Below are 22,218 nucleotides of genomic sequence, written 5' to 3'. Positions count from 1 at the left end.
CAGCAGAACTTGAGCTTTCCATTGAGTTGAAGGAGTTTTAGGGTTCTATGGTGTTTTGAGAGGGAGAGTGAATGCGCTTACTTTCGCAGAGGGTTGAGAAGAAAATAGAAAGTGTTTGTTGTGAAGTGAGTAGTGTGTGAATTGACTTAGTGTTTTTAAGTAAAACGTTTGTAATTCAGAAGAGACAAACAAACATAGCATTAATGACAAATTGGGGGCGCGTGTTAGTATGTTAAAAAGCAAATAAAACATCATTGCCCTTTTTGTTATACTCCAATACAAATAGACCACGTCAGAGACTCTTCAGAAAACTACCTTTTGGGTAATGGGACAGCTGTTACAAAAAGTAACTGCCAACGTTCCCACTAACCTTGCTATTCAGAAGCAAAGAATACCGCTTCTGAAGTCTTAGCGCTGACGTCATCTTCAGAAGCACATTTTCCTCAGAACCTCAGTTAAGAGCTTCTGATGGACCAGATGCTTCTGAATAGACTTCAGAACCAAACTTTTTATTCAGAGGCAAGCAATTTTTCAATCAGACACAAAATGCATGTTCAAATTTTTCTTAATAAAATCAAATCTTTCAACAGATAAAGGTTTTGTAAATATATCAGCCCATTGATGTTCAGTATCAATGAATTGTATATCTAAAATCCCTTTTTGAACATAGTCTCTGATAAAATGGTGTTTGATTTCAATATGCTTCGCTCTTGAATGTAGAATTGGATTCTTTGACAAACAAATAGCAGCAGTATTATCACAATAGATGGGAATACTGTTAGCATTAATCTGATAGTCTTCCAACTGATGTTTCATCCACAGTAGTTGTGTGCAACAACTTGCAGCTGAAATGTATTCTGCTTCTGCTGTAGACATAGCAATAGTTGCTTGTCTTTTGCTTGCCCAGGATATCAGATTCTCTCCCAGGAATTGACAATTTCCACTGGTTGATTTTCTTTCAATCCTGTCACCAGCATAATCAGCATCACAGAATCCAATCAACTTATAATCTAGGGATTTCCTATACAGGAGTCCAAGATTAGTTGTTCCTTTCAGATACCTGAAGATTCTCTTAACTGCAGTTAAATGAGATTCTCTAGGATCTGATTGAAATCTTGCACACAAGCATACACTGAATAAAATATCAGGTCTAGATGCAGTGAGGTATAACAGAGAACCAATCATACCTCTGTATAGCTTCTGGTCTACTACTGTTCCAGTATCTTCTTTGCTTAAGGTGCAGGTTGGATGCATTGGAGTGTTCATCACTTTACAATCTTCTAGCTTGAACTTCTTCAGAAGCTCCTTTGTATATTTTGTTTGATGAACATATACTCCTTCTTTACTTTGGTTGATTTGAATTCCAAGAAAGAACTTCAATTCTCCCATCATACTCATTTCAAATTCATCCTGCATTAACTTAGAAAATTCTTTGCAAAGAGATGCATTAGTAGAACCAAATATTATATCATCAACATATATTTGTACAATCAAAACGTCTTTCTTAAGAGTCCTTCTGAAGAGTGTTGTGTCAACTTGTCCTCTTTCAAAATCATTTTTAATTAAGAAATTACTTAGTCTATCATACCAAGCTCTGGGAGCTTGTTTCAAGCCATATAGTGATTTCTTAAGTTTATAAACATGGTCAGGATGCTTAAGATCCTCAAACCCAGGAGGTTGTTTAACATACACTTCTTCTTCAATGACACCATTAAGAAATGCACTTTTGACATCCATTTGATATAATATTATGCCATGATTAATTGCGTAGGATAGAAGTAACCTGATTGCTTCCAATCTTGCAACTGGAACAAATGTTTCAGTGTAATCAATGCCTTCTTGTTGACTGTAGCCTTGAGCAACAAGTCTGGCTTTGTTTCTGGTTACTTCTCCTTGTTCATTCAGCTTGTTTCTGAATACCCATTTTGTTCCAATAATGTTCTTCTGAAAAGGTTTGGGTACCAGATCCCACACATCATTCCTTTGGAATTGATTTAGCTCTTCTTGCATAGCTAATATCCATCCATCATCTGAGAGAGCTTCTTCAACAGTTTTAGGCTCAATTATTGAAAGCAATCCTATTAATGACTCTTCTTGTCTGAAATGTGATCTTGTTCTTCTAGGACTATCTTTGCTTCCAATGATTAGCTCCTCAGGATGTGAAGATTTGTGCTTGAATTTAGGTTGAATAACCTGCTGAGTGTTGTCTTGAAAATCCTCAGAAGCACTTTCATTCTGTACTATTGGACTAGGTTCTGCTTCTGAATTAGACTCAACTTCTGGAGTGATTTCAGCTTCTGGACTAGATTCAACTTCTGAATACTTTTCAGAATCAGAAGGTTGATCAGATTCTGATGCATCTTCAGAATCAGTTGTACCTGCATTACTTTCACTTTGCTATGGAGTTTTACTTCCAGGCTCTCTATCATTAAATTTTACGTGCATAGATTCTTCAACACAATGTGTTTATGAATTATACACTCTGTACGCCTTTGACCTTTCAGAGTAACCTAAAAAGATTCCTCTTTGAGCCTTGGCATCAAATTTCTTCAGATAGTCTTTAGTGTTTAAGATGTAACAAGTACATCCAAACTGATGAAAGTAAGAGATATTGAGTCTTCTTCCTTTAAAGAGTTCATATGTTGTTTTCTCCAACATAGGTCTGATATAGATCCTATTTTGAATATAACATGAAGTATTAACTGCTTCTGCCCAGAAATGTTTAGTTAAGTTGTTTTCATGGATCATGGTTCTGGCCATTTCTTGTAAAGTTCTGTTCTTTCTCTCTACAACCCCATTTTGTTGTGGAGTTCTAGGAGAAGAAAATTCATGGAGAATCCCATATTTTTCACAAAAAAGTTCAAATGGCTCATTTTCAAATTCTCCACCATGATCACTTCTGACTTTCAAAATTTTCAATTCTTTTTCAGATTGTATTTGAGTGCAGAAGCTGCTAAACACTTCACATGCATAGTCTTTACTTTTAATGAATTTTACCCAAGTCCATCTGCTGTAATCATCAACAATGACTAATCCATATTTACTTCCATATAAAGATGCAGTGTTAACTGGACCAAAAAGATCAATATGGAGTAATTCTAAGGGTCTGGAGGTTGATACAATGTCTTTAGATTTGAAAGAACTTTTCACAATTTTCCCTTTCTGACATGCACCACAAAGTGCATCTGAATGATAATCAATGTTAGGCAATCCTTTGACCAGTTGTAACTTGCTAATTTTAGAAATTAATCTCCAATTAGCATGTCCCAACCTTTTATGCCATACCCATTTTTTATCATTCATTGACAGAAGGCAAACTACCTTCTGATCAGCCAGATCAGAGAAATTTATTTTATAGACATTCTCAACTCTTTTTCCCTTGAATGTAATGGATTTGTCATCCTTGTTGACTAGTGTGCAGTTGGTCTTACTGAACATTACATCATACCCATTGTCACAAAATTGACTAATGCTCAATAGGTTATGCTTCAGACCATCTACTAGCCACACATTATTAATTGAGATGGAGGAATTACCAATAGTACCTGTACCAATGATCTTTCCAGTTTGGTTGCCACCAAACTTCACTTCTCCTCCATCTTTCATTGTAAGGGTAAGGAACAAAGCTTTCTCTCCAGTCATGTGCCTTGAACATCCGCTGTCTAGGTACCATGACCTTTGTTTCTCTCTTGCCCTTAGGCACACCTGCATTTTTAGCCAATTCAGATTTAGGTACCCATATCTTCATGGGTCCTTTTGGGTTAGTTTTGGAGGTTTTACTTTTCCTCCCTTGTACCTTAGGGTGAATGCTGAGTGGCTTCTGATCATTCAATACTTTAGGTTTGACACCTTTTGGTATTGTTTTCTCAGAAGCAGTAGCTGCTTTGTTCTTCTGATCCTTTTGTTTTGGGATTTTAGATTCTGGTTTAATCAGATTCTGATGAACAGGTTCTGATCTTTTCAGAATTTTAATCTTTTGACTATTAGGATCAGATTTTGTCATAACCTTGAACTTAAGGTTTTCTGGCTTTGATGTGATCTTAGCCTGTGAACCAGAAGCTTCAGGTTTTGACTGAACAGCAGTTACAGCATTTGTACCTTCAGGCACAAAGGTGGATTTCAATCCATCTTTGATACAATCACAGTAGCTCTTGAGACTGTATTCTTTGGATTTCTCCTCAGAATATCCAATCCCTTTGCCTTTGTTCTTGTATGTGATGTAGATCATAGAAGCAACTTTGCTTTTGTCTATTCCAGCCATAATAAAATCATCCAGGGCAATCTCATGTTTATTGCCTGAACCTTTATCACATTTTTCTTGTAGCTTCTGACAAAGAATCTTGAGTCTATCTTCATATGTTGTTGATATGAGGTTAAACCCTTTGAGTTCTTCTTCAGAAGCTTTCAGTTCCAATAGAGTTGACTTTTGTTGTTTCATCAAATCAACATATTTTTCTTTTAAATCTGTCAACTCATTGGTTCTGTGTTCAAACAGTGATAAAAGTTCTTTTAGAGAATCAACAAGTTCTTGTCTAGGGATTTTGGAATATACCTCATTTTCATCTTCTGAATCTGATTCAGCTTCTGATACTGCTTCTGATGATATTGTTGCCACTAACCTCATGGTTGCCTTAGCATCATCATCAGCTTCTTCTTTATCAGAACCAGATTCACTATCCAAATCTTCCCAGGTCGCCATCAAGCTCTTTTTGATTTGCTTTCTGAATTTACTGGAGTTGAAGCTTGATTTCTTGGATTTGCCTTTAAACTTCTCCTTCTGAAGATCAGGGCAATCAGCAATGAAATGACCAGGCTTCTTACAATTGAAGCATCCCTTCTGGTCTTCTTTCTTGGAGTTCTTGTAGCTACCTCTCTTGCTCAGAAATTTCTTCTGCTTCCTTGCCAGATACTCAAGCTTGTTGGACAGCATAGCCATCTTTACAGATTGATCTTCATCAAAATCTCCATCAGGTGATTCTTCTTCAGATTCACTGGCTTTGTAGGCTTTGGAAGATTTTGAAGTCTTTCCTTTAGATGGTAGAGCAATGGATTTACTCTTCTTAGAGGTTTCATGCTCATTTAAACTCATTTCATGCACTTTGAGTGAGCTAACAAGATCTTCAACACTTAAAGTATTTAGATCCTTAGCTTCCTCAATAGCAGTTACTTTGGGTCTCCATCTTGAAGGTAAGCTTCTCAAAATCTTACTAACATGATCAGAAGCAACATAGCTTTTCTTCAGTATTTGCAATCCAGAAACTAAAGTTTGAAATCTTGAGTACATTTCTTCTATACTCTCATCATCCTTCATTCTGAAAAGTTCATACTGATGAACTAGCATCAAAGCTTTAGCCTCTTTCACCTTCTTGCTGCCTTCAAAGTTTGCACATAGAGAAGCAAACATAGCCTTCGCAGTAGATTTGTCACTCATCTTCATGTATTCGGTGCGAGGTATAGAAGCCACAATGATTCCTCTTATCTTGTGGTGTTTCTTATAAAGCTTCTTCTGAGCAGGAGTATGTATTCTTCTGTCTATAGCAGCTCCTTCTTCATCCAAATCCAGATCATCAACTCCATCTTCCAGTATGTCCCATAGCTCTTCATCCAATCCCATGATAAAGCTGTACATATTTGTTTTCCACCATGAAAACTCTTCTGGATCTCCATTAAACTTTGGAGCTTTTCCAGAGTCTGTTTTCTTGTCAGCAGTATCATAGTCATGCTTGACACTTGTGTATTTTGTAGTAACTGATTCCTCATCTCCAGACATGTTTTTCTAATAGATCTTGAACTGTAACACGGTTAAGTGCTGTGATAACAGAGCAAGCTCTGATACCAATTGAAGGTGAAAAACACAAGAAGGGGGGGGGGGGGGGGTTGAATTGTGTTTTCTTTTTCTCTTAAAAAAAAATACTTCTTCTGATAAAACTTCAGAAGCAGTTTGATTGCTTCTGATGAAATGATCAGAGTCAGATTGCAGCGGAAAAGAACAGAGCAGAGAAAAGAAAGACAAAGACACAAGCAGTTATCCTGGTTCCTTCCACAACACGGAAGTAGTCCAGTCCCCCTTGCACTTCCAAGGAGATTTCACTATAATCACAAAGATTACAACTGCTCAATACTTTCTAAGTATGAGACTTCACAAAAATGCTCAAGCACACACGCAAGAGTCTTCCAATGCTCAAGCACTAAGCAAGAGACTTCTAATGCTCAAGCACGCAGGCAAGAGACTTCTAATCAAACAAAAATACAGAGAATTGAGTTTGAGTTGAACACTTGATATACAATCAGTGGTGTTCACAATACAATACAGTAAAGACTCTAGACTTTGAATTTCTAAGATATATCAAATCAGTGCAGAAATTCAGTGTGCTTTGTAGAATCAAATTGACAGAGTTTTGGCGCTTTTGAACTTATGTATCCCTTTCTACAATCTTCAAGTCTTCACTCCTTTATATAGAGGCGTGAAAGAGACGTTGAGATAATCAGCACGTCTAAAGAGTCGTTTGAAATTCTTTGATTATCCACCAGTAATCCTTTGCCTGATTTGGGTGTAGTCCTTTGAAGAATAAGCTTCAAATTCATTCCCATCTTGAACGTACAAATTCTGCAGGCATGGCTGTTGTTTTGTCTTGTAGCGTAGACAGAAAACAGAGTAGTGGAGGTAGTGGTTGTACACTTGTACTTTGTCAACTCTATTAACGAGAGACAAGTGCTCAGTGCTATCCATATATCCGTTGATACCTCCCTTTCAATTCTTCGTTCTTCTTGGATAAGACTGAATTGAGAATCAGCTACTTTGAATCTTCAGTTTGATTAAAGGATCAAACATAGCTTCTGGTGAAGATATTGCTTCTGATAAAAACTTTTGCTTCTGATGACCTTCTGCTTCTGATGACGTCATCACTTCAGAAGCACTTCAGCTTCAGGAGCAGTTTTCTTCAAATGCTCAGAATTTCTTTTTCTTTCCATTGTTCTTCCAAGACCTATTGAAATAACTTGAGTAGCCTTTGGTCCTGTACACTTGAACAATTATTAGTAATAATCAATTGACAATTTTTAATACCTTGTTATCATCAAAACTTAATAAGGTTCATTGTGAAACACATTTTGTTCCAACAGAATTTCCCCCATCCAAATATCATGCCAAAATAAAGTTCATTTCCCATCACCAACCACCCTACGAGTGTTGTTTTCAAACCAGCTCCCCACTCCTTCATCTATCCCTTCTGTAAACCTACATAGAGACCGCCACCAAGCTGAACTATGCCTACCACCCTCTTTCAACCGCCCTCCTTCCTCACCATAACAGGCTTTCAAAACGCAGTACCACAGACACTCCTTATCAATCAACATCATCCAACACCACTTACCCAACAAAGATAAATTAAAAACATCAACCCTCCTAACCCCCAATAGCCTTCATAAGCACATTAAATCCTTCGGCGGCCAATAAAAAAAGAAATGGCGACAAAGGGTCGCCCTGACAAAGACCCCGCTCAAACATTATTAAAAAAAAAATAAAAAAATCTTAAAAAGTTTAGGACTTTTTAACATGTGATGATTTATATTTGAATTTTTTAAAATTTCGACAATTGAGTTCGTTTCATGGTCAAGATATAATACAAAGCTGGATAGAGACATAATATAATATGGACATGATATGCATTAATCATATCATGTGTTTGATGCGCACATGATAACAAATATGATATCATTATTTTATTATAATTAAATGAGAAAATTATTCTTGTAATTAATTAAATATTTTAAAAATGGCACGTAATTAATTATAAATAGTAAGTAACAAATGACAACATTTTAATTATGACATAATACCATGGTAACAAATAAGAAATAAATTTTTAATCATGTCAGGATAATTTATAACCCAACCTACACTCAGGATAAAATTTACAAAGACAAGTTAGTATATGATATGAAAATGATTTATTTTATTCTATCTCTTCGGTATATAAAACATGAGATTGAAGCAAGATATCATAAATATTTCATATCCTACCTCCCTATCTTGGCCATCAAACGGTAAGAAAAGTAATAATTTGTTTGATCTAGAAATCAAGTTTTGAACTCCTTATTTTAAAGAAACTTTTTAGGGTCTTATTAAGAACTGTCTTAAGAGCATTGTTTAAAGAACTCAGAAAAATAAATTTTATCATGAAAATACAAGTCAAACACATCTAAAAGTCATAATTATACAATTTCTAATGTAAAAATTACTACTTCTGAATGTTTAAACAATACCTTAAGAAAAAAAAATTAAGGACAAAAAATGTGTCAATTTTTTATGTGATAAAAAATAAAATTTGACAATTTTTTATAAAGGAAGAACTTATTTAACATGTAGAGACTTATATAAAAACTAAAATGTCTTTTCTCTCTCTTTTTTTTTCTAAAAAAAAAATTCTTCTACGCATAATTGTTAGGTCAGGAACACTCAAACAACCAACTCAATAAATACACATGTAAACAATAAATAACCATCTCTACATATAGATAAATAAGGCTTAATTGATATGCCGGTCCCTTAACTTATTTCTTTTATTCAATTTAGTCCCATAAGTCTTAACTTTCTCAAACACGTCCCTTAACTTATTTCTTTTACTTAATTTGGTCCAATTTTTATAATTTTAATCCTCTAAAAAAAGAGACCGTTGGATTACGGAGGTCTATCAGATTTTACAGTGTATCACCAACACCTAATTTTTTTGCTTTATTCATCTTCTTTCAACCTTCATCATGCCATAAAAAATCTAATTTTTTTTCATTCTTTCTTCATCTTCTTCCTCTCACTTCTTCATCATCTTCAAATAACCTTCATAAAAAAAAAAAATCCAAAAACCCCAAAAATAAAATAAAATTTAACATCAAAACTTCTCATCTCATCACTATTATCATCATCTTCTCATCACTAAACCACTACCACTAACAACAACACTTAATATCATCATACCCATAAATCTTTAAAACTCCTCAAAACCATTTCCTTCAAAACCGAATTATTCTCATTCCAATTCTCACTCCCATACACATATCCTCTTTCTTTGCCGTCGCCGTCGTTAATATTCTCGGCGGTTGGTTGTATGGTACAAGTTTTATCGCACGATTGTTTTGATGGCTAAAATGGATATTAATGGAGAGAAAGTGATGCAAACTCAGATCTGAAAAAGTTATATGTTGCTTGGCCAATTTTGACGATTTTTTTGGTCTTTAAGAGAAGAAGATATGAATATTGTCATATTTGAATTGAGTTTGTAGTTGAAGATGAATTGAATTTGTGGTTGAAGGTGATGAATTTGATAAATGAGTGTTAATTTTGATTGTGAGTTATATGATGGTGGTGATGTTAATTCTAGATTTAAGTAAGTGTTTAATTATGTGGTTTTTGTTGAAGTTGAAATGGTAATTTTTGAAAGAAAAAAAATTAGATTTTTTATGAAGAAGATGAAGATTGATGAATGTTGTAAGAAGATGAAGATTTGAGAAGAAGATGAAGGAAATGTTTATTATTTTTTTTCTTCTGGATTTTTATGATGAAGATGATTAAATTTGCTGGGTTTAGTGATGAAGAAGAAGAAAGTAAATAAATTAGGTGTTGGTGATCCACGATAAAATCTAATAGACCTCCGTAATCAAACGGTCACTTTTTTTAGGGGATTAAAATTATAAAAATTGAACCAAATTGAGTAAAAGAAATAAGTTAAAGGACGTGTTTGAGAAAGTTAAGAGTTATGGAACCAAATTGAATAAAAGAAATAAGTTAAAGGACCGTCAGATCAATTAAGCCGATAAATAAAAGAGCAAATATGGAACATAGTAATTTTTGCACTAAAAGCTGTTTTTTTTTTCTATAAAAAAAAATTGTGTTTCCTTGCAACCAAAAAAGAGATATTTATTACTTAGTTAGAGTTATTTGAGGTGAGGTTTATATTGATTTTACGGATTAAAATTTATCTGATTTAAAGATAAAATTATACACGATTTAATTTAGTTTTTGGTGATTAAGTTAAAAAACTCAATCGAATCTGGTTCAATTTAGCCCGCTTGATATCTAAAAACATGTGAAATATTAAAAAAGATTAAATTAAATTAAAAAGTAGTATAAAAATTAAAATCCAACAAATAATAAATTAATGCATTATCATACTTACAAAAAATAAGTATTAAAATATATGTTTACAGTTTGTTCGATTTTCAAGTCCCTTAAAAAAAATCAATAAAAGGTATGATTCTATTTGAAAGAAAAGAGTACGATCTTATTTTTTATGTAATTTTTCAATCTTTTTATTCAATTTGCGATTATAATTAAGATTGGTTGATTGTTTTGGTGTTAACCATTCGATTTTAACTAGTAATTTAAAGTTTCGTCGTAAGGTAAATACAACCTGATCAAGAATAGTTTCACCAAAAATTCAAATTCGTGGTGTTCTTTCGATTTTGTTTTTGGGTAAAGTTTATTAAGCACTAGATTACTAACCCGTGCGCCGCACGGGTTTTATGAGATGAAAAACATTCGTTAACAATTTAAAAAAAAAAATGAACATTGCATTATATAATATTGTCTCTCATTATTATAAATCTCTGTGAATAGAGTAAGATGATGAAATGACAAAAGAAGTCGAAAAACCAAAGATTATTATTTATAGGCCAAAATTACGTAAAGAATAAACAATAAACAACATAATAAAAACTCATGTTCAATGACATGATAATAATAATTTGAATCAAAACAAATACTTTAGTTACAACCAAACAAAATACTTACTAAGATATTTAAGAGAAAAGACTATTATTGATCAGAAGATAAAGAAAAACGATCGAGCCTCACTAAATTTATTTATATCAAGTACAATTTTTCTGTTTCTTATTCTCAATGTATAAATTACATATTTTAGCCATACAAACTCTCAAATTTAGCAGCACTACACACAATCCTTGACTACTTCTATCAGCTCATTTCTTGAGTTTCTAATACCACTTGTCAATTGCCAAACATTATCACTAATACAATCTATCTCTTAGGACAAAATCTGCTGCCACACTCTTGGAACTTTGATCAAACTTCAACCGCATTTTTCACTCATGATATCAAAGGCTTGTTGAACTGTTTCTCATTGTCATTTTTATGCAACGTCACTTTTACATGTGCCCTGCACCTTTGCATAAAGCATGGTTGCTAACAAAAGATCAAATAGGCACTATTGTTGTCATGATGCTTTGGTTTTTTATCTTCTACTTTCCGTTCTGCCTGTGAGCCTGGAAAGTTTTACTTTTGATATATAGTTTGACTGTGTTAGAAAAATCGTAACTTTGAGAGACAAATTATGGACTTCTAACTTTAATGATGGTTTTTTTTGTCTGCTCAGTTCCTAATTCTACTCTCAAAGTTACTCCACAGTCAATCATCATAAACCACTACTCCTAAGAAAAGTATTTCTCCAAGCTTGAAACACCTTAAATCCATCCTTTAATTATACTAACAACCATGGTGCCTATTTGAAGTTGTTAGCACCTGCTGGATATGTAAATTAATAAGCCTACAACAATAAAAACATTAGGTAAGGAGACTGACAACAATAAATCATTATAAGGAGAGCTCTTAATGCTGAAATTAATAATTAGGAAGTTCTATACAGTAGGACAAATTTTCCGAAAGAAATTCTTCTTGTATTTGCTCTATTCTTCATGTTTACTTCACATAGTCCTGTTGCATAAAACTAACATTATTTCTAAATAGTTAATAGGACAAAAAAGAAAAAGAGACTAAACACACAAAAACAACACCAATATTCATGAAAACTTCAAAGCTTAGTTCCCTGAATTGTGCCCATGAGCAATTGCTATTTATGACTAATAGGTTATAATGAGTAAAAATTTAGACCATTGTTGGTGGCCATCATCAAATGGAGAGAACACTAAATGTCATAAGTTCTTCAAAAATCATGACTACTACCCACAATCACTTTTTTCTAGAGAAATACTTAGTCAACCCTCCTCTTTCATAAGTTCATAGGAAATATGTCTTAAAATGAGCACATGAAAAGGGTTTGTTTTAGTCAAGCTGAAAAATATTTAACCTGTGCAATTTGAGATATATTCATCAATTCATTACTGCAAGTTCAATGAAAATTTAAGTTTCATCTGAGGAGAAACAGAAAATCAATACATACTAAATAATTAAACTTTAACACACTTAGAAAGAAAGAGTGAGAATGGCTTTTATAAACCAGACATAAGTTTATAAGTGAATGAAAGACCATGGTCAAACCATATATCCATCCGTTTAGAGAAAAAAAAAAATCCTTCAGCCATCACAATTTTGATTGAAACTACATACCTAGATAGTGCCGGCACAACCAACTTTGAAAAAAATGAAATCATTTCTGCCAAAACAATATTCATAAGCTAAATATTCAGATCATATATTTTACCTATAAAAACAACTTTACTTTTTAATATTACACATAAGAATACAACTTTCTAAATGCAATGCTATACTTTTCAATACTAATTTTAAAATCACTACTATATACTACTTCACTCTCTGTTATGACACTATTTTATAGTTATTGTATTGCTTTCAATAACAATGATAAATAAATCAAGTGCTCCATTTATTTCATTTTTTTGAATTCATAGTCAATATACATAATTGATAAATTTGGTGATGAGTGTAAATTGCATAAGACCCTAAGAAAGGCAATTGAGTTGAAGTACATAACCACATACGTATATTTCAAGTCATCCTAAAATATAAGATGAATGAAAGTAAAGTAAATAAATTTTCCACTGATTCCATAAATATAAAATTAATAGGTAGTGACAAAATTTAAGAAGAACAAAAGGTATAAGAAAATAAAATAAAAACAAAAAAGGGAAGAACAATGCAATAGATTCACCTTGAAAAGTCACCTGCACACAAAACAGTAGCATGCAGAGACATAAAATTGGGATGAATTCAAGGTAAACAATTTCATTTTTGCCAACCATCAGAGCACCCGACTTGATTTGTGCAACTTCACAAATTCTGTGCGCAGCTATCATCTTTTTCCACTCACCAGCAATTTTCCTGTGACAGTACGATATAGATCCTAAAAAAAGAGTGCAGTTCCACTTGTTGCCACAATCGTCTATCAAAACCAAAGCCGTGGTCCTTTTATCCAGTGCAGATTCACAAAAACCATTGTAGACCAACTTCTATCAATCAAGAAAAAATAGAAATAATAAGTAAGTTTGTCTATAAAAGTTATAATAAAAAATGGGAGTTGACAGATGGTTATTCCAAACTGACCCAACCCAACATATACCATAGTGATCCAAGCACCGAAACGGATATCATAGAAATCACGCAAAGCGAACAATCCTTAGGTTTAGCATATATACTACCTTTTCCTTTTTCAACCGCAACATCAAATTGATTGTTACATGGATCAATCAATGTTGCATAGTGATTGATATCATTACCAAAATCAGCAACCAACAAAGGAGGCAATAACACAACATCCTATATGACAGTGAAATGTTAGCATCATTAAAAAAGAACAAAAATATAATGAAAGATCAAAGAGAAAGAAAGTACACACACACATCATTAACATGAAAACCAATGGCGTATGTTCGACATTTCACCCTGAGTTCGTTTACATATTTATCGAGATCAGTGAACGGATTTTGATCCAATGGAGTTGTGCATTAAAAAAAATATCGCATCAGTTAGCATGGTAGTAATACGGAGATATCATTAAACTAAAATAAGCATTACTAATTAAGATAACCTTCAAACAATGCAGTGCAAGAGCGATTCAGCACTTGTAATCGAATGGCAATCAGAGTGAAACAACTGATATGGGTTTTGACATAAATGAATGGGAGCTGAAGTGAGAAGCTTGTTAACATTTAAACAAATGAACAGTTTAATGTATTGATTCATTATTTTCTCGACCAACTTTTCATTATAAATTTCATTTCACATTCAACTAAAAAGATAGTTCTCTTGTACCAAAAAAAAAAAATAGTTCTCTTGCACACAAACATCGGAAAATCCACTACAATCAGATTCCAAACAACTATAGAGCTCAATTTTTGGTTAATAAAATACAAACACAGAAAGAAAGCTTTCTCTTTGTAGGGTGACGGGCTAATTAGAAATTTCAAAAACATAAATGGTTCAAGAAATCTGATGTAATTAAAACAAAGTTCATGAATCATATACTTAAAAAAAAAAAAAAAGGTTAAAAGTAGGTTAAAAGTAACTCCTTACATGTAAATCCTTTGAGAAAATAATGAACACAACATTCGCAACCCACATACTGATTTTCTACATCGAACAGTCACCCTTTCACCACCGTCTTCAATCCGTCAGATTTTGAGTCCAAGAAATCAAGTCAACCAACACCCCTCACTAACATCTCCTTCATTACGATGCTGCTGCTGCATCAAAGTTTCCGAGAATTGAAAGCATATTAATGTTAGGATATGTATCACTGTAATTTAAAACACTGCAATAAAGAAAAGTGCAGACCAGACCTCAGATCATTAATGAAATGAAGAAAATGCCTTACTGTCATCACTTAAAAATAGGTATTTGATATTGTAGCCTTCAAGTAGAAATCGCCGTAACAAAAGAAAGAGAATAACAACAAATACTTTAAACATAATTTAATGTTTTAATTTCGCATTTGACTTACTTTATAGATTTAAAGAGTAAATATGATTATCCCTCGGTAAGAAATCACACTTCCCCTGTTTCTGCATCTGTCATTCAATCATCAAATGAGCATATATTCAAATGAGCAAGATATAATCAGGGCTTACAGGTTTAGGTTACCAAATGGGCATAAAATCAATTGAATGAAGCTTATTGCATAAACTACAACTAAACAAAACTCACCATGATGAAGCTATTCAATATTCTGCTCTCCACATTAGAACACATAAAATGGTTCATGGTTGTTATCAAGAACCAACTCTCAAATGGTTTTACAGCTCCTAAAATCTTAGCAATTTGAGTATACTTTATAGTCACCATTAATTGCTGAAGGGTTTGATGTTGATTACCTAGAAATTTAGCAAATACACACAGAGAAAATAAATTAAATACATACAAATTTCTAAGGCTTATTTTTCCATACCTTCAAGTAGTTTATGCAAACAACTATCTGTCAATTTTCATATAGCAACATTTATACAAAACAGCACAATATATATATAATAAACATTTTCGTAGCTTTCCTTTCATGAAAACACAAATTTATGATGATAAAACACAAAATCAAAAGGCAAATTAGTGATTGCATAAGAAATTAGAGAGATAGAGAGATGAACCTATGAGAAGAACCTCGTTGCCGGAGGAGACAAAGTGGCGGCTGATACAGGAAGTGTTCGTTAAAAGTTCAGATCCGTGATGGAGGAGACGTCGGAGGAGTAAAACGGTGGAGATCGATGGAGTAGAATGACAGCGGAAACTGAACTCGACGGAGATGGAAGCGATAGAGATGACGTCGGAGATGGAAGCGATAGAGATGACGGCGGAGACGGAAGCAAGAAGCGATAGAGATGACGTCGGAGATGGAAGCGATAGAGATGACGGCGGAGACGGAAGCAAGAAGCGATAGGATTGAGTGGGAGATGAAAATTTTGGGGGTTAGGTTTAGACTGATTGGAAAAATCTGAGTGGAGTTGATCGGGTGTGAGAGAAAAGGGAGAGATGTGTGAGAAGATTAGGTGTGAGCTAGGGTTAAAACGGTAAAATTAAGGCATTAGGGTTAGGTTAAAATTAGGGCAACAATAAGCTTACTTGTTAACTTTAATATATAAGAAGATAAGAAGATATGAATATAATTGTTTGGTTTTGAACATTCTTACTACTAATCATTTTTTATTCATTTAATCAAATCCATTAATCATACATTAATACCTTTTCCAATTGAAGAAAGACATTAATAAATCATTAAAATTCATTTTGAGGTAAAAAAAGTAGTTTTTTTTCCTATAAAAAAGTACTCTTTTTCTATGTACTCTACCACACTCTTTTCTGAATTATCTTAGCTTCTTCTCCGTAACTTTTCACTTCATTGCTGTTTGGCTTCTTCCTCCTGTTCATTCTGGTTCGATCCTCAAACCCATTTTTTCATCTCTTTCATTCCATTTTATTTAATCCTTTTCAATCTATTCATGTTTTTTTACTGTAAGTACTGTCTCATTTTGTTCATGTCTTCAATTATTATCACTTTTTGATTTTTGTTGCTCTACAGTGTCAATTATTGAATTATCTGAAAAACTGTTTGAATGTGGTTGTGAGAAGGGAATTGACTATGGTTTTTTTGTTTTGTTTATTGATCCATGTCATTGTATCATTTATATGTAAAATGCACTTCCTTTATGCCTCTGAATTGTGATTCATAAGAGATAAAAAGAGAATTTTGTGGTGACCCTTTTGCTTTTCTGCTTTCAAAATCCAATTTTTTTATAAAAAATATTATCTTTTTCTAGTTATGATCCTGGTTCTTCAACTTTGCTTTTAGACTAGAAAATTAGAGATCATATTTTATTTTATTTTTACTTTTTGACTTTAAAGTGTTTTGTGATTTCTTAAAGTCTAGAAATAAATGCAAGGACATGGGATGTTTGACCTGCCAAAGTGTTTTTCCATGGTTAAATTTGCTTTCCATTATCTTTTTAGCACAAATGAAAAGCAAATGGGAACCTATGAAGTAGAGACACTCCTTGGATTAGGCGTGTCCCGGTGTCTGACATGGACACCGGCACATCATTACATTGAATTATGTCAATTTTTCAAATTATTATCGGAGTTGACGTGTCTGTGTGTGTCGTGTCTGGTGTCTGTGGCTATACCCGTGCTTCATAGATGGGAACACGGTTTGAATAGCATTTGTGTCTGTGATTTTTGAAATTGAAGAAAATCGTGGTTAAATATAGTCAATGCAGCCTGAATGTGGTTGTAGAGGCTTAAAAACCTTGATGTTGCGGCCACAATTGCGGTTGCAGATCGTTTTTTAAAACCTTGAGTGGGAATGCTGTCTTGAACTTTTTGGTTTGTGAAATGGACATCGTATATAACATGAAAGAATTAGTGTCATGAAAGTAAAGTTTTAACTTTTAATATCAATTACGCATGTAGATTTGTTTAAGTTTCTGCACAGTCCAGTTAAGTGCAGGAATCTGTGGCTCACCTGTTGCTTTATTCTCTCTTATCATATAGACCGGCCTGTGGTGTGTGACTGTGTTGACTTAATCATAATGGACCGAGCTTTGCTAAAAGTTAGACTTCGTTTGCTTCTACTGTTGAGTTGTCATTTGAACTTTGAAGACATTTTTTGTGAAACCAATTACAAAAGTCACAAGTCGTCATGTTTAAGTTTGATGTCTCGTTAGTTCAAGTGGGTTTATGTTGAATAAGTCAACAATTGAAAGCCTTATAGGCTCTAGTTGAGGGTATCATTGAGAAATATGGTATACCATTATGTAATTCAGATGATACTTTTGCCACTTCATGTTTGTTGATTTTTTCCATGATTAGTGATTGATGTTTGCAACGGTGTTAGGCATGATGGTAACATTACATACAATGCTTATGATGTTCTTTTTATTGTTAGATTTTACAGAAACAATGTCGGAGAATTTTACCGCTGAAAAGCTTCTGAACACCCTCGTGGAAACACTTGAGAAGCAAAAATCTGGTTCATTCCATGTAGAAGTGAAGGCAAACTCAATGACCTCCCAGTTCAATAAACTGTTTGGACGCGAGAAACCTGTGCACCATATTTTAGGTGGTGGAAAATGTATGTCAATGACAATTCTAGTGAATTTCCTGTAAAATCTATCATATTGGCTTCAGCTTTTAAATCTGTTCTCTTTTTTATACTTTGAATGACGTAGCTGCTGATGTCTTGTTATGGAGGGACAAGAAGATCTCTGCTGCTGTTTTAACCGCTGCAACAACTATATGGCTGCTTTTTGAATGGCTTAATTATAATTTCCTATCTCTTCTATGCCTTGCTCTTGTTCTTGTCATGTCTGTACAGTTTCTTTGGACAAATGCTTCTGGCGTGTTTAGCAGGTTATTCAATCATCCTTGAATTTCTTCTTCTGTTGCCTATTTTATTTTTATCTAAATGTATGGTACTACTCAGCTTTATTAATGTTTTTTTCTTTCCATAGTGACAGGAAGCCATCGAAAGCTCCTCGTTTGGTTCTCCCAAAAGATTTCTTTGTTAACATTGCAACTGCGGTTGGTGCTGAGGTTAACCGTGGTTTAAGGTTTCTTCAAAATGTTTCATGCGGAGGAAACTTGAAGCAATTTGTTATTGTATGTTTACTCGATGTTTTGTTGCCTTTGTTTTGTCATTTATAATCCATATTTATGCTTAAAACATACTACCTCCGTCCCCAAATATAGGACCCTCTTGAGATTTTTCATTGTCCTTTTTTGGAAGGCCCCTTTCAAATTTTCAACTACATCAATTATTTCTATGCCAACATATCTCTAATTATGTTGTATCTTGTTCTGCTACTTGTAATGATGGAAACATAAAGTAAAACAATTTCAATTGTCAACAAATTTAATATTTCTACCAATTTTTTTAATTCATGTGATTTAGGCAATATGATCTTATATTTAAGGATGGAGGTAGTGATTGGGAATTTGTGATAATGCTTAAAACATCTGCAGGTTGTAGTATGCTTATGGGCTGGTGCTGTGATTGGGAACTGGTTCAATTTTTTTACTGTCGTGTATATCGGTGAGAGATCTTCCTCCTTTTCTGTTGATACAATGTGTTGGCCACGATGTTTTCTCCAATTATTAAGTTGGTTCAAGTTTGCAAAGTATATTTTACACTTCAATTATCCTTAAAATATTATCCCTAAATAAGTGAATTAGTTGAAACTGTTGAAATAGTATTTCATCGGTATGAAAAATGAAAGAAAAGCCAAACAAAGAGAGAATTTTTGAAAGAAAGAACTTTTAGAATGTTTGCGAATTGTGAAATTAGTAATCCAATTAACTGAGTTTGCTGAAATATACATTTATCTCTGTGTGAGGTATAACACAATACACTCACCTTGTTATGTGTTTCGTGGTAATACAGCTTGATTGCCAAAACTTTGTTATATTACGGTCGATTTTTTTTGTTCATACTTGATTGCTGCTAATACTTTGTTCTGTTATATCCTAAGGTTTTGTTGCTGCACATACACTCCCAGTTCTCTACGAAAAGTATGACGATCAGATTGATAACTTCGTGTACAAGGTACTTGATCAGATGCAAAACCAGTATAGGAAGGTGGATTCTGGTTTGCTTAGCAAAATCCCCAAAGGAAAGAAGCTCGAATAGATTCATGTTTATGTAAATGGTTTGATTTTTAGTATCTCTTTCTCACTTGTGATGAAATTGGGACACAGCTGTGTTTGTTGCTTTTATTTGGTGATAATAATAATTTCTTTTTCTATGTTGGAGTCTTCAAAATTTATGTTATGTCCTTATTTGAGTTAGGAAGGAGACTACATTATTAACCTTGCACTTGCAATCCTGTGAAGGCACCTAGATCTAACAGTTAAAAATGATTGTCCACCCTAGACCATCCATAGTTTCCTCACACCCAATGTTTTTAGATTCTAGTGGTTGGTATAATATATTTTGAAATGAATTACAATGTCTGAAATATTTTAAACGCACAACGTAATTTGAAAGAAAAAAAAATAGTTTGGGTTTATAACTAAAAACAAAAATCTGTATGACATTTTCTTAAAAAGAAAATTTACAGTTGATTTCATATCATTTTCCACATGTCATCCAATGTATTTTGTGGCATGGAACAAACTGTTATTCGAGGAAAATTATATTAAAGATATATACTTCATCTCATATTCTCATTTAAGTATAAGTAACAAAATAGTTATTTTCGAGTTTTTTTTTAGGTTTAGTCGTTCAAAATATAAGCAAATTCTATCTAATTAATCTCTCTAACTATATTATTCTTAAAATTTGAGATATGGAAGCCTTGACAGCATCATCCACATTCTTGCTATGGAAAACTTCAGACTTCTAAAAGTTTATAGACTGACCAGAAGCACTTTCACACATTTCTAGTATATTTTTCATAGTCTAAGCTTGACCACTTTTAGCTTTAAAGAAAAGGAAACAATCGTCCGCAAACATGAGATGAGATATAATTCTTACAAATCGCTCCACTTATGGTACCGCTGCCTTCCGCTTGACGAATGAGTGAGGAGAGCCCTTCAACGTAGATTATGAAAATGCAAGGTGATAACAGATCTCATTGCCTGAGGCCGCGCCCTAGAACAATTGGACCAATTCTCTCACCATTTAATAAAATAAAGTAGTCAATCGACTCTACGTACATCATAATCCACTCTGACCATTTAGTGCAGAAACCCATCTTCCCCATTATGCTCCTCAGATAATCCCAATCAAACTGTTATTCGAGAAAAATTATATTAAAGATATATACTTCATCTCATATTCTCATTTAAGTATAAGTAACAAAAAAATTATTTTCAAGAGTTTTTTTTAGGTTTAGTCGTTCAAAATATAAGCAAATTCTAATTAATCTCTCTAACTATATTATTCTTAAAGTATTCTATTTCTACAATTAATTAGATTTTATTTTTTAATAACTCTTTTATTTATTCTGCATGAACCAATTCACGTGAAGAATGCAATTACTTATTTTAAGGAAATTAAAAGAGATTATTTACTTTTTTAAAAGGGTGTGAGATAGGTTTTTTGTTGATATACTCTCCCTCTGTATCTGATTATAAGATTTTTTATAAATAAATTTTTGTCACTAATTTTAAAGATTATCAATAAAATTTCACACGGGAGCCCCTAATATGGACCCTTATTTTTAGGGTCTACCCATAGTCCTTTGTAAATGACCTGCAATAGCGGGTAATTACACTTCCACTCCAGTATAAATTTGGTACAATTCACCTTTCTGTTATTTTGCCATCCGTTTCAAGTCTAACATGAAGAACAACTTCCACACAGAATGTAACAACCACATAATGCTTCAACCTCTTTGTTAAAAACTCAAAGATTGAGCTTGTTGTGAATTAGATGATTAGCTTGTTTTGATTGCAAAAGCTCACTCGCATTAAAGATTCATATGGAGGCCATCCATGTAAATTGAGAAGTGTGTTTACCCACTATTACAAGTCATTTAGCAAGGACCATGGGTGGACCCTAAAAAAAAGGGTCCATATCCCAAATTTCACATGCAATAATGATTTTTTTAGAAAAATGATCATATTTACCATTGAAAAACGTAAATACATTTTATTCCGCGATATTACAAATTATAGAGATGTAAAAATTGTGGTTTGCAAGTCCCTATCATCTTAATTGAGAGAAAGACAATTCAAAGATGGAGACTCTATCAAAGTTATGGAATCCTAATTTAAAATTTGCATATATTTCATACAAATTTGTTGGGATTTTAGATCTCAGATAAGATCGGTTGAGGATCATGGTATACTTTTCTATCAGATAGGAAGGACTGTTTCACAAAATCTATTTCTAAGTAATTTTTCCATAGATCCTATATCTATCTATATAAAGAAGAAATCATGTTATAATTTCAACAATTTTTTTTAATACTCCTAATTTTTAATCCCCCACTAGATTTTATTAAAGCCATTTCATCGAGTAGTAAAGTAATCAAACATAAGATCTGTAAACTTGAACTATTGCACAGTGATCATGTTTTCGAATATACTAAGGTGGTGACTCATAGTCTTGAACAACATTACTTGTAGTCTTGAACTTTACCAAAATGATGTATAGAAACGGGGTAGATCTAATGTTGAGACATCAAGAGCCATGGTCGACGGAAAAAATTCCATGAAGATGGAAAATTCTTTCAAGTGGTAACTTATGATATGAGTCGGTGTAGAGAAATAGAGAAACCCTTTTTTCTTCTTCTGCATCAAGTGTCTCCTTACAATCAAGATGATTTCTAAATAATCAGACGTCTAGCTAGTACATTCTAAGCACCAACATCAGGTTTAAATCCTTTGAACGCGATTACCATGAAGATAGTAACTGCTAATAAATGTTGTGTAGTGTTTTGATATCTAAATTGATATGCATAGATTTCAACTCCCTCCAACATAACTAGTGCATCATCCACCTTACCCAATTTATGTAAGAGATG

General features: G+C 33.3%; 2 protein-coding genes across 15 annotated transcripts; one reads left to right on the top strand and one right to left on the bottom strand.

Moving 5' to 3' along the window:
- Positions 1-10,825: 10,825 nt before the first annotated feature.
- Positions 10,826-15,732, bottom strand: LOC25494945 (uncharacterized). 12 transcript variants are annotated; one of them, XR_005646289.1, is made up of 9 exons: positions 15,346-15,730; positions 14,912-15,078; positions 14,709-14,775; positions 14,282-14,451; positions 13,313-13,525; positions 12,921-13,218; positions 12,359-12,404; positions 11,656-11,725; positions 10,826-11,558 (listed from the first exon to the last, which is right to left on the bottom strand). XR_005646289.1 is itself a non-coding variant. In XM_039834395.1 (8 exons), the coding sequence occupies exons 4-8, from the start codon at positions 14,327-14,329 to the stop codon at positions 11,716-11,718; spliced, it is 615 nt and encodes a 204-aa protein (XP_039690329.1). In that variant the 5' UTR covers positions 14,330-14,451; positions 14,709-14,775; positions 14,912-15,078; positions 15,346-15,730; the 3' UTR covers positions 10,826-11,715. The 12 variants fall into 12 exon arrangements, 4 of the variants coding, with proteins under 4 accessions (XP_039690329.1, XP_039690328.1, XP_039690327.1 ...); XM_039834395.1 differs by having other exon boundaries at positions 10,826-11,725; XM_039834394.1 differs by lacking the exon at positions 11,656-11,725.
- A 239-nt stretch (positions 15,733-15,971) lies between these two features.
- LOC11436594 (reticulon-like protein B8) lies at positions 15,972-19,534 on the top strand. 3 transcript variants are annotated; one of them, XM_024783433.2, is made up of 6 exons: positions 15,972-16,127; positions 17,637-17,822; positions 17,920-18,100; positions 18,208-18,349; positions 18,713-18,782; positions 19,219-19,534. In XM_024783433.2, exons 2-6 carry the CDS (start codon positions 17,651-17,653, stop codon positions 19,374-19,376), a joined length of 723 nt encoding a protein of 240 aa, XP_024639201.1. In that variant the 5' UTR covers positions 15,972-16,127; positions 17,637-17,650; the 3' UTR covers positions 19,377-19,534. The 3 variants fall into 3 exon arrangements, with proteins under 3 accessions (XP_024639201.1, XP_024639199.1, XP_024639200.1); XM_024783431.2 differs by having other exon boundaries at positions 15,973-16,127; positions 18,202-18,349; XM_024783432.2 differs by having other exon boundaries at positions 15,981-16,127; positions 17,646-17,822; positions 18,202-18,349.
- Positions 19,535-22,218: the final 2,684 nt, after the last annotated feature.

This window comes from Medicago truncatula, chromosome 5 (assembly GCF_003473485.1).
Source record: "Medicago truncatula cultivar Jemalong A17 chromosome 5, MtrunA17r5.0-ANR, whole genome shotgun sequence".
NCBI lineage: Eukaryota > Viridiplantae > Streptophyta > Magnoliopsida > Fabales > Fabaceae > Medicago > Medicago truncatula.
Note: the sequence above shows the minus strand (reverse complement) of the source record. Positions and strands in the feature narration are given on the sequence as shown.

Coding starts and splice junctions, on each gene's coding strand:
- LOC25494945 (XM_039834393.1), bottom strand. CDS start 14,329: ATGTGGGTTGCGAATGTTGTGTTCATTATTTTCTCAAAGGATTTACAT. Junction 13,219..13,312: donor TATGGTATATGTTGGGTTGG/GTCAGTTTGGAA, acceptor CTTGATTGATAG/AAGTTGGTCTACAATGGTTT. Junction 11,726..12,920: donor TGTGCAGGTGACTTTTCAAG/GTGAATCTATTG, acceptor TTTATGCAACAG/GACTATGTGAAGTAAACATG.
- LOC11436594 (XM_024783431.2), top strand. CDS start 17,651: ATGTCGGAGAATTTTACCGCTGAAAAGCTTCTGAACACCCTCGTGGAA. Junction 18,101..18,201: donor GCTTCTGGCGTGTTTAGCAG/GTTATTCAATCA, acceptor TTCTTTCCATAG/TGACAGGAAGCCATCGAAAG. Junction 18,350..18,712: donor ACTTGAAGCAATTTGTTATT/GTATGTTTACTC, acceptor AAACATCTGCAG/GTTGTAGTATGCTTATGGGC.